This window comes from Pholcus phalangioides, unplaced genomic scaffold (assembly GCF_987345545.1).
Source record: "Pholcus phalangioides strain wild (caught in Gottingen) unplaced genomic scaffold, Ppha-v1.0 ptg000004l_1, whole genome shotgun sequence".
Classification (NCBI taxonomy): Eukaryota; Metazoa; Arthropoda; class Arachnida; order Araneae; family Pholcidae; genus Pholcus; species Pholcus phalangioides.
In genome coordinates, this window is record NW_028301597.1 from 3,575,098 (window position 1) to 3,591,374 (window position 16,277).

The 16,277-nt window shown below is 41.2% G+C and overlaps 1 protein-coding gene across 1 annotated transcript in view; it reads left to right on the top strand.

Annotated features, from left to right (window-relative positions):
* LOC149086449 (uncharacterized) overlaps window positions 1–16,277 on the top strand; it is a 60,797-nt gene that overhangs the window by 36,897 nt on the left and 7,623 nt on the right. Inside the window, exon 3 of the mRNA XM_089255562.1 lies at window positions 13,907–14,053. Within this exon, the coding sequence (XP_089111688.1) occupies window positions 13,907–14,053 (147 nt within the window). The remainder of the gene's footprint in view (window positions 1–13,906; window positions 14,054–16,277) is intronic.

Sequence of the window (16,277 nt, forward strand, 5' to 3'; positions counted from 1 at the left end):
GAATCGATACATCGGATGGCATTCGGGATGGGAAAGCTTTTCAATTGATTATATTGTCGCAATTACTGTTAAGTTGTCAAACACTTCGGGATCAAAAACACAAAAGTGTATGGTAATAACCAATGTAAAGTATATGAGCGTGTAATCGTGGTGTACTTTTTGTGTGTGTATCATTTGTATTATGTTGTGGATATTATGTGCACCTGGAGGAAGAGAGGTCTCGACCTGCGTAAAGATGTAGGCGATGCGATGGTCAATGAACCGAACCGAGACTCTTGCCTCCGTTTCAGGTTTAAGCTGATTTATCGCCATAAAGCGAGGATTAAGTTTAACTTTGACGATCGCTATTAGATATTCTCACGTAAAAATAAAAATGGACGAGAGAGAGAGAGAGATTCTGCTTTTCTATTTTCATGAAAAGGTAGACACAGAGAAGCTCCGTATAGAAATTGTTACGCTTTTAAATTGCAGGTTTTTTCCGGCGTAAATGTGTGTTAAAACTTAAATTAGAAAATGCTTGTCGTGCTTTCAAACATTTGTGATTCATCAATTTATAATGAATGCAGGTAGAGTTCTAATAATCTTGGATAATCATAGTACGCCGCTGGGAATCCAAAATACTAATTTGAATGGTTATTTACTCACAGGGTGTCCCAGAAGTTCGTATATACTTTAGAATTCATAAAAATTGAAGAAATCTATATTTGAATGCGGTTTAGGCCGTCGAAGTATTACGTCAGCAGATTTTTAGCCATTATTGACCCCCCCCCTTGTTAGCAAAAGTCAGCAAAACTCTGACCCCTCCCAGTGCCGTCTTAACGCCGTCCGGGCACTGCCTCAAGAGTGGAGGGCCTCATAAAAATGAGATCTGATTAAAATTTACTAGAATTTACCAGGTTGGGTCTCAGAAAAGTCACTTGGCCCGGGGCCCCCATGATGCTCTTAAGACGGCCCTGACCCCCCCTCCCCCCGTCAGCAACACTTCGTCAGCTCTGCTCCCTACCGCCTACGCATATTCAGATCAGAGATGTACGTGAGGGGGGGGGGCAAAGTCAGCAAAACTTTGCCCCAACAGACGATTAAAAAAGTTTTTGAAAAAATTAAAATTTCGGAAGGAAATACTTTTATATAATATTATGGTATATTTTTCTGTTAATTTTTCAATGCTATTTGAAGGCTTGAAGTCTAAGAATGCATTTTTTTACCGTCACATATATATGCCAACCATCTTCAACCTGTTACTCGCGAGCACCAAGAGTGCTCAGTGCTCGTGTCCAATTTCATACTTGCGAGCACTTGATCAACGCTTCGATTATACATCGTGCAAAAATTGCATTTAAAGATTACAATTTTGCAGATTTCAGGCATACCTATATAAAATTTGCCGTTGAGGGTGCTCTTCGTTTGATGATGGATATATGCAGCGCTTGCGACTCCAGAAAGGTTGAAGACCCCTGCTCTAAGCCATGTATTCTAAGCCCGTGGCCCGCTTGCCAAATGCGGCACTCGGGGTTATCTGACGTAGCCCGCTATCTCAAACCTAATTTTGTAAAACGAACTTAACAGCACATTTACAGATCGCTTAAGTGACCCGTGGTGAAATTCCAGAGCATTTAAGCGGCCCGTGGCACATTTTCAGATCACTCAAGTAGGCCTGTGGCACATTCACTGATCACTTGAGTGACACACAGCACAGTTTCAGAACACTTAAGAGGTCCGTGGCACATTTAGAGATCCCTTGAGTGACACGCGGCACAGTTCTAGTGCATTTAAGCACACGGCAGTACAGTTCTACGTCACTCAAGTTACCCGCATCACTTGAGTGATGCGCGGCACAGTTCCATGGCACTTAGGCGTCCCGCGACACATTTCTGAAACATTTCAGTGGACCTGACACAATTCCAGATCACTTGAAGGATCCGCAGAACATTTAGAGATCATTAAAGTGGTTCTGTAGAGGACTTATCAATAGGGAGAATGTTAGTTCAGGTGCCTACAAACTAGGGAAAAGTTTTCTCGCTTTTTGCATACTGAGTAAGATGCCATATGGTGGTTGATGACGTAAGCATAATTTAAACCCCCCCCCCCCAACTCCTTGTCATCAAAAGTCAGCAAACACGAACCCCCTTCCATGCATGCTGACATGATACTTAAATGACCCCTTCATAGTTAAACAGCCAGTAGGTCAAGTTTTTACACTTGAAAAAAATTTTTACAAAAAAAAAAAAAAAACCAGAAACTTAAATGTAGTTGATACTAGTATTGATAGAACGGCCCCAAAACGTTAACGAAGAGAGAGACAACCCTTAAAAATTAAGCACGTCAAAGGAATTCGTCGACCGGCAACCTCCACAGCATTGCATTCATATGACTCATCATCATCATCGTCTTTCCTTTTTAGCGATGGTCATCATCAGCATATAAATCAGTGTGTAGAGGTCATCGGGGCCGAAGGCGAAGAATAAGGTCTGCGGGAAATGACGCGCTTGACACCACCTATAACTTATGAATGCTATATTAGCTGGAGCGATTTCCCACAGTTCAGCGGGATGAAAGTAACTCTCGAACTACGTGTACTATAATATATTAAGATTTTTCAGGTTTTTCTTTCCGTTTTTGGTTGAACCTGCAAACCCACTGGTCCCGGGGTTCTCAAAATACGCACTGCGCAATTTTCTCCGCATGCATATTATATAGAACTGAACAAGCACGGATCCAGGAAGGGGGGATGGGGGCTCCCAAGAGAAATACAAATACAAGGCCACAACAGGCAAAATGCCCAACGAGGTGGCTGAGAAAAAGATGCCCATAACAAATATGGATGTCATATATTTCCTGTAATGCAGCAACCCCCAATTAAAAATGCAATAATAAAATCTAATACTATATACATATAATATAATACAATGCCCATAAAAAATATTTATGGTTGTCTTATCTAAGAACGGATAGCTTCAAGATTTACCCCAAAAAGATGGAAGAATGGATGGAAGATTAATATGTGGGAGAAATTTGTTTGTTCCGTAAAATATAGGATGATCCAATCCAATGTTTCCGTGAAACCAGGACCAGTTTAACGCATGGGCTCATCTGAGAATGGACCAGGGGAAGAGACGCAAAGTTTTACTGTATATCTATTTTGAAATATAAAAAATACACTATCGATACCCATTTTGGCAACCATCAGCATATAAATTTGTTTGAACGTAAAAAAAGCAAACTGAGAGCCCTTCCTGGTCCATCGCCCGGGGCACAAGACCCTCCTCTGCTTTCTCTCGGTTGCGGCCCTCCCTAGGGGTGGATCTACATTACGAGATCTGATAATTTTATTTTTATGTAATTTTTATTAATATTAGAGTATGTCAATAATATACATATAAGCTATCATCAATTTCAGCTAAGTATGAGAACCCTAGAACATCACTTTCATCCCCCCCCCCATGGTTTTAAGACGATCCTACACAGCACTTGCACAAGAGGGAAGCTCACCCCTATTCAAGCCCAAGAGTGCAAAGATCAAACTTATTTATATAATTTTTGGCACACTTTAAATCGATTTATTCACTTTAATCGATTCAATATTAGTGAAAAAGGTCTCGCTTATGGATGAGGTGGGGGCGGGGCGCTGGATAAGACAAGGGAGGCCACGAGAAGAAAACATTGTTTGAAGGGAGTCATGGGTGAAAAAAGAGTTAAAGTTGGTTAATTAGAGTTAAAGTTACGAGAGGCGCCGACATGAAGAGAGTATTGGGGGATACTGTGTACCGGACATCCAAAAATATGGGACTCGTACTCGTAGACAGGTAGTTAAGGGGGTACTTTGAATTATATTTATGGATGAATGATGAGAGGACTAAGCCTCTAAAAAATTTATTGGAGGGGGGCATTTCAAATAGCCCTCCCCCCCCCCCCAGTTCCGGCTCCTGTGCAGAGTTGTACGTGCCTGTACCCGTACGTGCATGTACGGTTTTGCTGCCCTTTCCCCGTTGCAGACTGCATCATAGTTCCATTTCCCATTATAGTCAGTTTTTTTGACCGCTTATTCTTCGGATTCACTGCCCCGTGCTATAATCCGCTTGCCCCCTTCCCCACTCCTGTAGATACGCCAGAACCTCTAAGTCACTCTTTTGGTCATTCACATGTTTACACACTGTTTTGGTCACATGCTTGTGCACATTAAATTTTTATCTATATATACCGGTATACAGTATATATAAAGTATATACAATACATAATATGTCCTGCCTGATTCACTGATTCATCACCACCGAGCCAAAACCACTGAAGTTATTAATATGAAATTTGGTTAATAGTTTCATTTCATGAAGTAAATTCCCACTAAGAAAGGGTTTTTCGAAATTTGACCTCTAAGGGGGTTCAAAGGTTATACAGAGGAAATCATGCCGAGCCAAAACTACTGGAGCAATATTTACGAAATTTGGTCAGTAGTTTTATTTTGTAATGTGAAAACTCACTAACGATGGATTTTTCAAAATTCGTACTGTAAGGGGGACATAGGGGGGGGGGTTCAAAAGTTATAGGGGGCAATCATCGCTGAGCCCAAACCGCTGGAAGTTACAAATATGAAATTCGGTCAGTATTATATTTTATAATATAGAGACTCGCCAAGACGGGATTTCTGGAAATGCAACACCCAAGGGGCTCATGAGAGATTCAAATGTTATTGGAAGGAATCATCGCCAAGCAATTTTCTGATTACCAAATACACGCGAGCGAGGCCGCGGGTAACAGCTAGTAATTCATATGCTTACACATTGTTTTGTTCACTCACATGCTTGCACACTGTTTTGGTCGCTTGCATACGCTCTAGGCCACTCGTTTGGTCACTCTTGACACTACCTCCTATATACATATGTGTATATAGGAGGTAGTGCTCCTGGTCCCTCACTCTCTAGGCAGAGGCGGATTTATGGTTTTGCCATCTTTTCCCATTCAATATATTTTCTCAGCTAGCATCCTAACTTACCGCTCCGGGTATAGTCTGTTGAAACCCCCCCCCCCGCCCCCATAAATATGCCATTGAGTGTGTAATGTGAATAATACGACGGAAATATCGAACACATTTGTCACCACGATGGGAGAGGTAGATTCACGGCACAAAAAAAAGAAATGCAAGCAAAACAAAAAGAAATGGGCGCATCGTGTACAGAAGGTGCTGAACTGTTTCCACCGGCACTAATGGGAAAACTTCTCACGCGGATTCTTAGTTCATTGCAGCGTCTTTATTGACTCGAAGCAAACACACGAGTGCGAGCGGATGGTGAATCCGAGGGTTAACGTACGCCCGTACCTTATAATGGAGGAACGGGGGATAAAGAGCGGCATCGCGAGCGTCATAAGAAACAACCGCGAGGCATCACCAAGGGTGGGGCAAAAACATTTTTTGCAGAAAAAAATCCCCGAAAACAATCTTTTACACAACTGGAGGGGGGGGGGGGGGTTACCAAGATACGCGTCCGACTCTTATTAACCCCGCATAATACGGTTACGAGGGGTAGAAAAATACTGTAGTCGGGGGGCACCACCAGTTTAAGGCAAAGGCCAAAAATATGATGCGACGAAAAAATGAAGCTGATCATCATCATCATTATTGTTATTATTTTAGATGGACGGGGAAAAGTTGTTGCCCTCCCCTGTAATTGCATCATCATCGCCTCGTGTTTATACTCGTAGGAACAGCAAATTCTGGTCGATTATAGGCATTTAACTCATGCAAGTACGTACTGTCAAAACATTATACAGAGAGAGAGAGAGAAAGCCTAGCATGCTTTGCTTGGCCCCACGTCCCAGGGGTGCATATAATACTCATAGATGTAATGTAACATGGTGTGCACACACGCACAAACTTATGGAGGGGGAAGAGAAATAGAGTAAAGATTTCTAATGGAAGAATTACTTTATTTTCGCCACGTGCTCAGTATTCAAAAAAAGATGTGGTCGCCAGTCGCGGATCCAGGACGATGTGACGGTAGGGGGCGAATTGCTTAAGTTCGTCTGATCGTCCCGTATTTTAAGGGACAGAAAAGTTCTCCCATATTATTCAGCTCTGGGGAGGGGGCGGTCGTTCCCCTCGCCACCTCTGGATCCTGGATCCGCGCTTTAGTGAAGGCAGACATCTACAGCTACGAATGGAGCGGAGGCAGGTGGATCCAGAAATGTGTCGGAGAAGCGACTAAGTGTGTAGGTGCAACAGGTCATCCCGTATTTTACTAGACAGGCGAATTTTCCCAATAATATTTGGAGGGGTGATCGCCCCTCTGGATGCGCACCTGGTTGTCACCGTGTTTTGGCGACACCAATACGCGGGCGATTCCGATGGATTGAAATGTCTGTGCCTAACCAAATTTCTATGAACGAAATGTAATGATCCAGTAATTGTATCATTGTAAGCCTCTGTGTGTTGCTCTCTTTCTTTTCTTTCTTTCAAATCGAGAACAACTCAGGTCTATCACCATCTATGGGCGATTTACTACCTAGTGAATTGTGCCGGAAGTGTAACTGTGTGTATACCTAACATTCTGAGTTCGTATGTAGTGTTGTGTTTGATTTTTCAGTGCCATCATCTATATTTTTCAGAAGGGAAGATAGTGAGGTGTTATGATTGAATTACATTTGTACTGTTTGTGGGTCTGTTGCTCACTATGGCGAGACGTTTTAACGAGTAGATCGGAATGTGAGCCGATCTCCCCATTAAAAAGTCTCGCCACAGAGAGCAAAAGGCCTACAACGATATAATTATTCGATCATTACACTTCGTTCATAATTAGAAAAATTGATGGCAGCACTACAAACAATCTTGTATTTAAAAACACAACAAACTGCTTACAGTTCCGCTCTGGCTGCGTTGATATACCGAAAAGGAAAAATTCCGTAAATTTTTCTCACATTCTTGCGAGATCCATGCCTTTCCTTTGGCGTCGTGATATCGCCAAATCTTCGGAGCTGTTTCTAAATTCGCCAAGTTTGTCGTCAATTTGGCGAGATTTACAGAGAAATGCGTTGATGACTATTTACAGATGAAAAATGGAATAATAAATCATAAATTAGGACTATTTACATAATTTTTGTAACAATACGTTAGGGGCACTCTTATGCACACACACGCAAAACATTCCGGGGTATACAATCAATTTATTAGAAATTCTCCAGAGGAATGTTAACGAGATGCGTTGTATGGTTAAGTAATGTGTTTAAGATGCTACTGATTGGCTTTGACAAGTTTGACATACGAATGCGTGGAATCGGGATGATTTCAATCCTTCAATGCAATTTGAACAAGGCTGTTATAATTGGAACGTTGATCAAGTGCTCGCGAGCACCCAATCAGACGCAAGCATCGAGCTCTCTGAGTGCTTCAAGGAGCACCGTGGTGCTCGCGAGGAGTGTGTTGAAGGTGCCTGATATACAGTACACCATGACTCTGCCCTCTAAAAATTATATTTCCTTGATGTATTTGGGCTGAGAAAAAAAGCCGGCTCACTCCATTTTCATTAATTGTTAATCGCGATTATTTTACTTGTCAATTTATCGTTACGGATCAAAAAATGAAGAACTTTCTATTCGACGTTCACGTGACGAGAGTTCAGTTTTTTCACTTTTGCACCGGAGGAAAAAAACGTCTTCACCCGTGAGCCCTAATTGCTCGTGTAATGACTGCAGCGGCAGCAAAAGTGAAACAGATGTGATAATCGCGGATCAATGACACGCTGGAGAGAGATCCGTGTTTACTGTGAAGTCCCTTCACGTACACGTATTTATCCCCTCCCCACGTGAGTTCGGTTCATTTACATATTGCCTGCCGAGGGATTTTCTCTTTTGTCTCTCTCTCTCTGTGGTTCGTCTCCTTTTTTTCTCTACGCGGTTCATTTTTTTGCCCCGTAACATATACACATACGAGTGATAAATACTTCAGACAAACTTTTCTCTCTCTCTCTCTTTTTTTTAAACTAATTTCGGGTAAGAGTATTTCTTTGCAAGGAGGAGGAATGAGAAGAAGGTTGGGGTAGGGAGGTAATCTTAATATGGATGGCGCCTTGAACTGTGGGCCACACCTCCCTTTTCTGCGTGCAAGAAGGACGTGTACAGACAACCTGGCGATGGAATCCGGGTGAACTTGGCGGCTTTACCTTTCATCTCGACCTCGCCTTCCTTTATATTTTAGCTTTTTTCTTTTTTTTGTTGCCTCTTTATTTTTTTTTGTCTATGACTCGTGTTACGTTATGTTTTCATCTCGGACGTCTGAAAACATCTGAGAAACGTTTGGTGAAAAACATGCTCGTAAATGTGGCAGAGCGTGTCTAAACTGCGATTAACGGAATATTGAAAACCGAAACTGAAATCGAACCAAAAAAGGAAAGATTTGGATACCGCTGAAGCGGCGCCAATCGTCAATAAATGCATACACGTGTCAATTATTGATAAAAGATGAGAGAGCAATCGTTTCTCACACGCGTAATAACAGTGCAGCTGCGAGGAACGCACGTACAATCAGGGCCGTCTGGAGGACACCATGGGCTTTACAGCAAAGTGATGTCCTGCAGCTTCCTACCTAGCCAATGGTGCCTACCAACCAATTCGCATGCTTACTCTCGAAAATCTTTGTACGGAATTTTATCATCATGAGGCTTTGGATGTACAGCAGCGGCTCTCAAATTGAAATATGGCAGGGAGAAAGTGTGACTATATGGTGCTTTCAGAATCTAGCAGAATTGCCAAGTCCATCATAACGCAATGAACCCACCCAAGCATGGCCCAGGAAACCTCATATCAGTGAGATCTGGTACAGTGCTGTGATTTTCTAGAGTGAGTTGGTAAATACGAGGGCCCAGAACATTACTTTGCTCGGGGAGGGCATGATGTTGAGACCGTGCAATATAGAAGGGAAGAATAAAACATTGACAGGGGGAGGGTGTAATGAGCCATATAAGTTTTGAAGACTTCTAGTTTCGACAGACATATTTTGTGTACCTCATGAAAGATAAGTTTCCCAAGGTAAACAAACAATTCAGACTGGAATGAATGCATTTTTCAACGTACATAATATTTTCAAAACATGACGAAGTAAGCTCGGCTATCATCCTTCGATGGTACTAGAGAAAGGAAAAAAACACCCCATTTTGAGTGCCACATTCACAGGAACATGGTGTCAGTCCTTCATCTTCGAAGAGACATTTCGGAAAAAAGAAGAATCTCAAGAATTCACCGCTAATCTTTTCTTTTTCGGTGAGTCGTGGTATCGCGAATGTCACTGAGTCGCATTTGATGATCTAAATTTTTAAAATGCTTTACATTCGTTCGTTGCCATCAAAATGTCTTTTCTTTATCATTATGAGTAGCACGTTTCGCGAGAGACAGACGTGGCGAGATCCAGCCGTCGGTCGCCTAGAATTCTAGGAATATAAGAACAAGTTCTTTTATGTTTTCGTAAGAACAAGAACAAAAATCACGCTGTGTTTTATTTTTCCCCCCAAAGATGGAGCATGAAAACGACAGTCAAAAGAAGATCCCATTTATCACGTCCATTTTGAAAAGACACCGTGATCCGAGAGAAGATGTCACTCTCTCTCCAGCAGGCATATTTCTCCTCCTCTTCGGTAGTGGAATGTGAAGGAAGGAGCAACACCACGTGAATAATGAATGCTAACGAGAGAGAACGGAAAAGAAAAAAAATCGTTTTTGCCCCTTTTTTTAAACTTCAAACAATATTTGAGTGTCACAGTTAATCAAAAAATATGAGTATAGGAGGAGGAAGAAAAGTTCAAAATGCATTTAAAAACCCGTCCGTACTCTCTGTGAGAGAATTTTATTTTCCTCGTCCTCTCTTCACACAAATCTTTATTATGATGTTGATTCCTGACAAACATGAAACGTCAGATGGGGTCGAGAGTTCTCTCTCCTTGTGGGCAGAATTTCTCGTTCAGACATTTTTATTTTTGCCGATCGTAGCACGTGGATAGGAAAATACTGGACAGTTCGAGAACATGTAAACATATATTTTGCCATAAATCGTTGAACCTCTCGAAATATCCGGTTATAATACACCCTTCACATATGTGATGTTATACAGAGGAAAATTCCACCTAAAACTAAATTGCCGATTTCAAGGTCACGTCGTGATCTTGTTCAAGCTTCTGTTTTTCTGTGGACAAGTATTTCCCAAAGTGGGTGTAGTATCAGCCCCGACCCGGGAAGGTTTACCAAATATTTTTCCGTTACGCAGTTCATCGACGGAAAAATTGCCACTTGGAAAATTCATCGACCATCATTCGTCACCAGTGAGTGAGTGACGTAGCGACTGAGAAAGTGGGTGAATATGTGAGCGAGTGAGTGACGTAGCGACTGAGAAAGTGGGTGAATATGTGAGCGAGTGAGTGACGTAGCGACTGAGAAAGTGGGTGAATATGTGAGCGAGTGAGTGACGTAGCGACTGAGAAAGTGGGTGAATATGTGAGCGAGTGAGTGACCATATGAGTAACTTTCGGTGACCGAGTGAGTGACCGAATGATTGGGTGAGTGAGAATGAATCACATGAGTGACAACAGAATGAGTAACTTTATGAGTACTCAGGTAAGGGGTTGAGTCACAAAGTGAGTAAAACTAACAGTATGGGAAGTGCGTGAGTGAATAAGTTACCAAGTAGTGAAAGAGTGAGTGAGTGACCGTATGAGTGACTCACCTTCTCATCTGCTCACTCACTCAATCACCAACTCCCTAATTCAATTGATCAATCACTCCCTGGCTCATTCACCTGCTGATCCATTCACTTACAATGTCAATACAATACAAACAAATACAACGCCACAACAGGCAAATTGCCCAACGAGGTGGCTGACTTAAGAACATCATGGATCCCCGAGCCATTTTTTGGAGGCCCTACCTACTACTGCTACACCACACATGCACCCCGCCCACGCCCCCCACCACCCGCGGAACCCCCAACGAATCGGTACATGCGGGAATGTGCGTGTACGCGTAGTAAAACCTGACGTGAAGTTTTTTGTTTCTCTGTAATGCTTGTTATGTGTAGTGCTGCCATCTGCCACCAGTTTTTCTAACTATGAGTGAAGTGTTATGATTGAATGATTTATCGTTGTAGGACTGTTGCTCTCTGTGGCGAGACTTTTTTAACGGGGAGATCTGCTCGCATTTGCGCCTTGAAGTTGGGAACCACAGAAAACCAACTTCAGCCGACCACCACTGTGGGGTTCGAACCCGGGTCCTCGCATCGCGAGTCCGTCACTATAACTTTGTCGGTGAATTTTCCTAGCGGTGAACTGTCATGTCGGTGAATTGCGTGGCGGTGAATTGTTGCCTGTGAATTTTCGGCTACGCCTTGGGAGGGATAGAAACTATGGATGTGACACAGGATCCTATGGATCAGCTTGAATCGGAAAGGGATGAGAAAAATATTATGTTAATAAAATGTCATCTATCTTCCAGGTAGAAAGTGAAAGTTTCAGAGATGCCTGGATTTTTGTATGTTGCTAAGGCTGCTCTCTATAAAGAGATTTTTTTTTACAATTGCGTGATAGCATTTGCGCATTCTGTGGAAAACTGCCGAAAAGCTACTTCAGCCGATTAACATCACCTGCAACGATCAAATCAGGTCCCTCGCGATACCTACGCGATCTCACGACTGCAAAGGCTATTATCGAGCCGCCTTTTCGTAATTTTAAAAGTATAAAAAGGTATAGACTCTCGATTCTCGAGCCTACAAGCTAGAACCCTGTCGGCCATCTGAATTATGGAGGCTTGACACAATTGCCTATGCAAGAATACGAAATTTCAATTCGAAGAATAAAACTGAATTTATTTAATAAGTTAAAACTGAAGTTTTTGGCTTCAGTTTTTAAAGATAAATCCAACGTACAATCTACAACAGATTATTTTTTTTACAAAATTTATTTATTGTTTAAATTTAATTTTTTTTTTTCACTGTGTATTACATTACATTCCTTCATGAGCATTCGTTTTATTTATTTTTTTCGAGGAACGCCTATTAATAAATGCGGCGTGTACATGAATCATCTTCACGCGGGAAACAACAAGAGAGAAATAGCGAGAGAGGCCGACATTCTCCCCATGTCGACCATGTGGCGATAGAACCATTTTTTTTTTTCTCTCCCTTTAGCATGGTTACGGCTCCGTTCGTAAACAAGGGAATTTTGCGAGTGGGCGTTGGATAAGCATCCATCCATTCACAAAATAATAGTAATAGTTTAAAAAAAATTATTATAATTCAAGAAAAAATGTTATACATGAACATTAGGAAGGTAAACGGGTTCCTCCTTCGCCCACAAACTTGACCGGCGCCGAAAAGTATTGGAATGTTCCTTATAGTCTGTGTGTAAGGGCGGCTTTCACGATAAACATTTCATAAGCAGTCTTATTGCTGCTATCTATATACAGATCTGGCGAATCCAAAAAATATATCGATGTCAAAACGAAAACAGGTTGGCGCTGTTACCATCGGTTCAACAATGAAAACACAAAACTACGTTGGGTTTTAATTATTAGTGATCACCGTTCGTCAGTTTTATGAAGTTTTGGTTCGCGCGGAATTCCTAACGGTTTTGGGAGAGAATTGGGGGGGGGGCGGGTTGGTCGATCACCCTCAAGGCAGATAAAGGGTGTATTGTAATCCTTAGAAATCGGGGAGAAGGCTGTCGCAATCGACCGACACCTGTTGAGAGACTGTTCCACGCAACCTATAAACCAACATGAATATTTATCGAAAACAGATATTTTTAATGGGACAACGGTGAAAAATTTTACCGCTTTATTATTATTGAATCCCCCTCTCCATCCATTGCGGAACATTACTTCGAAATATATATGACGTAAGACATGGGGGGGGGGGGGGAAACGCTGTTCAAATCGACCTTAAACCCCTTTCACGTGCAGGCTTTTGGAAACATATCTGGACGATATATATTTGATGTATCGTTAATAATTCTAAAACAACTGGTTTCCTTGTTCACCTGTTAGAAATAGAAGGGGAAAATAGAAAGGGAATAATTAGGGGGGAAAATATACTGTAGGTTTCTCTGCTTCTCCCGCCCTCATAATCTCTTTCTTCATATGCGAGTCTTTTTTTTATATGTAGAGTAGAAAGGTACATTGTATGTGTGGGGGATGGAAATAACTAAACAGGGATGTAGAAAGTGTGGGGACAGGAAAAAATAATTCATAGGGTTACAATGAAGCTTCGCGGTGATGAGAAAACAGGTACATAAAATCAGGAGAGACTAGAATGAATTCGTTCCATTTGTGTTAGAACGGGACATCTCGTCCATGATCGTTAAGCGGTTGAAGTGTGAGCTATGCTCAGATATACCGTGCATGAATAAAATTGCCAGAAGTATCCAGTTCGTAAGGACAATGAGCCGATTTTCGTTTCATGGGAATATGGCCTGGGTTATCTCCCAGATTAACGGTCAAATTTGTCATCGCGTGCATGAAATTACTTTTGTAGGGAAAAAATAAGTTGGAAAACACCAACTTCAGTCGACCACTATTGTGCTGACGGCGGGGATCTAACCTGGGGTCCTCGCGATGCGAGTCCATGATGATCCCCATGCGTGCGATGGCATAGTGGTGGTCATGGAGTAACAATTGTGCAAATCACGTAGGATAAATAAAATTTTAAAGAAAGAAGTGAAAACAACAAACACTTCGCTTAGGTTTTAGAATCAGATGAACATTTCTTATTACCCAATCAAAGATTGGAAAATACATTTCATTCAAAACCCATCAAACATTCAAACTTCCATAGAACGTAAAATATGCGTTCTTCTTTTTATTTATTTATTTTCTGTCGTAGCATTTTGCTGATATGTAAACATGGCACCTATAATCAATGGCTGGTAAATATATGCTTTCGCAGGTCAAATGGTATCTCAGGGCCACGCTGGACTGTGGTCAAGGTGCATAAAGGTCTACAGCGCTGATAAAGACGGAAATCATCCCGAGATAAGGTCGGACCAGTGCTTCCAGAACTACCAGAACGGAAACGCTTCCGTCCCTTACACCTGTAAGTACGGAAACGAAATGCAAGTACTTGTAAGTAAAACATAAAAATAAGATTCTCGAGCATAAAGGTGACTAGTCAATGTCATAACACACACACACATTTGCACATTTTTATTTATTTTTTTAAAATTTTGTTTGCCATTACACTGTTGAACAAAAAAAAAAAAAAATTCACGCTCTTAAGCAAATTTTAGGGTATATTGGGAGTGCAGATTCCGAATATGGCCTTGGTTTTGTCAGTTTGGCTCTAGTTTTTGTGATGAAGTAAAAATTAAATTTCGATGGTAATGCATAAGCAGCATGCAAATCACATTGTTGAAAGTATGCATTATCCTGAAAACTAGAGCCAAAATTCGGCAAACCTAATGCCAGATTCGAGATCCAGCGCCCCAAAATGGTTCTAAACCAGTGAAATATCTTTACCAATGATTTACTTTATTTATAACGCACAGTTTCAATGCGATTTGTGCACTGCTTATGGTAATACCATTGAAATTTAATTTTCTAGAGCTAATTTGGCAAAACCAATGACAGATTCGAAATCAGCCCTCCAAAATCATACTCAAATCACTGGAATATCAATGAGAACAAGATCAGTGTTGAGCGGTGTTATTATCAGAAAAAGAAATTTGAAAGGAAATAATCGAAACGAAATCTGTGAGAAGCTGAACTAAAACCATGTGCTGGAAATTCATCGTCAACAATTCCCTATTCATTAGATGTACATAATAGAACGATTCATCACGGAGGGATAAAAATAACTCTTTCTTTACGTAGGGTTGTAACAAAGCTTCGCGGTGATAAGGGTAGAGAAAAGAAAACAGAGAGAACTTTTTTGAATTTATTTCATTGGCGTTTGGATGCAATATTACGTCCTTGATCCATAAAGTGGTTTTTCGCTATCTCATTCGGTCAATCACTCACTCACTGGTGACGAATTGTCGCCGGTGAATTTTCCTATCGGAGCATTGCTGTTGACGGTGAATTTTCCGCTAGTCAACTCGAACGAAACTGTTGGTAATTGATTTTTAACGTCCCATCACATGTGAGGTATGGATGCGATCGATTCCCCCCTTCCCAGTCCTCGGAAACCAGTTTCGCATCTTAAACAACCAACTCTTACAGAGTCGAGCTCGAAAACATCGACACCGTCCACATTTCTGACTAAAGACAAATTAGGGTCGATTTCCAGTGTTAATATCGCCGTGAAATAGAGAAAATTGAAAGAAAACACACACTGCGTAAATTATCCTGGACGGAGAAAACGTGGATCAGAATATTTGTACCGTACGTATATGAATAATTTACGTACACTACTTGGATTCGTGGAGTATTTTGTGAAATTTATCTCGAGCATTTTCTCCCATCGTAACGTAATGAGCAATTTTGTTATTTATTTTCGAAGAGAAATATCCATTTTCCAAGTACCGTATTCAAGTCCTGCTCTGAAGTGGTTTTTCTCCTTAAAAACTGACCCGTATATAAGCTGACCCTTCTCCAATACAAGAAGAAATTTCTGTAAAAAAAAAATCTCGGCTTACACATGAGGTATATACGGCACTTAATGTAGTCTCAAGTGAAATCTTAGGACAGAAATTTTAGTTCCAAATATTAATTATTAATAAATTAAATAACTGTAATTCATTCTCGACGTTTCATAAATTGGGTTGGACAGGGCATGTTGTTACCTGAGCGCCGGACCAGGGTGGGGGGGGGGGGAATGCAAATTTCACATTTTAACCTCTTCTTTAACATTACAAGAGAGGTGCCAAAATTCGTTCTTGAATCGGCTGACCAAGCATCTAGTTGTGGCCCTGGGGTTGGAGTTCGAGTCCATGGGGTTCAATGTGAGTTTACGCTCATTCACACAAGTTTTTAAATCTGCGGGCCACATTCGCAAGAGGCATTAAGGGAAGAAATAATTTGCGAACCTTTTGGAAAAATATATATAAATACGAGGAAAATTTTCTCTGCTCTTTCTAAATAATTACAGTTTATCCTTCGAGAAACATCGTTTAGCAGGGATCCCTCTGCTGCCACCTATCAAATAAAATCAAAACTTTGTTAGAATTCTTCATGTAAAATCTGTTGTTGATCAATCGGTGGCCAGCGTGAAAATGGTATGATACCACAATATTTTTTATTTCATGCTGCACACTGGTATAAAACCCAACAGTCAGCTTTACTTGGAGAATTTATAACAAATAGTAATGTTCTCATTTAAT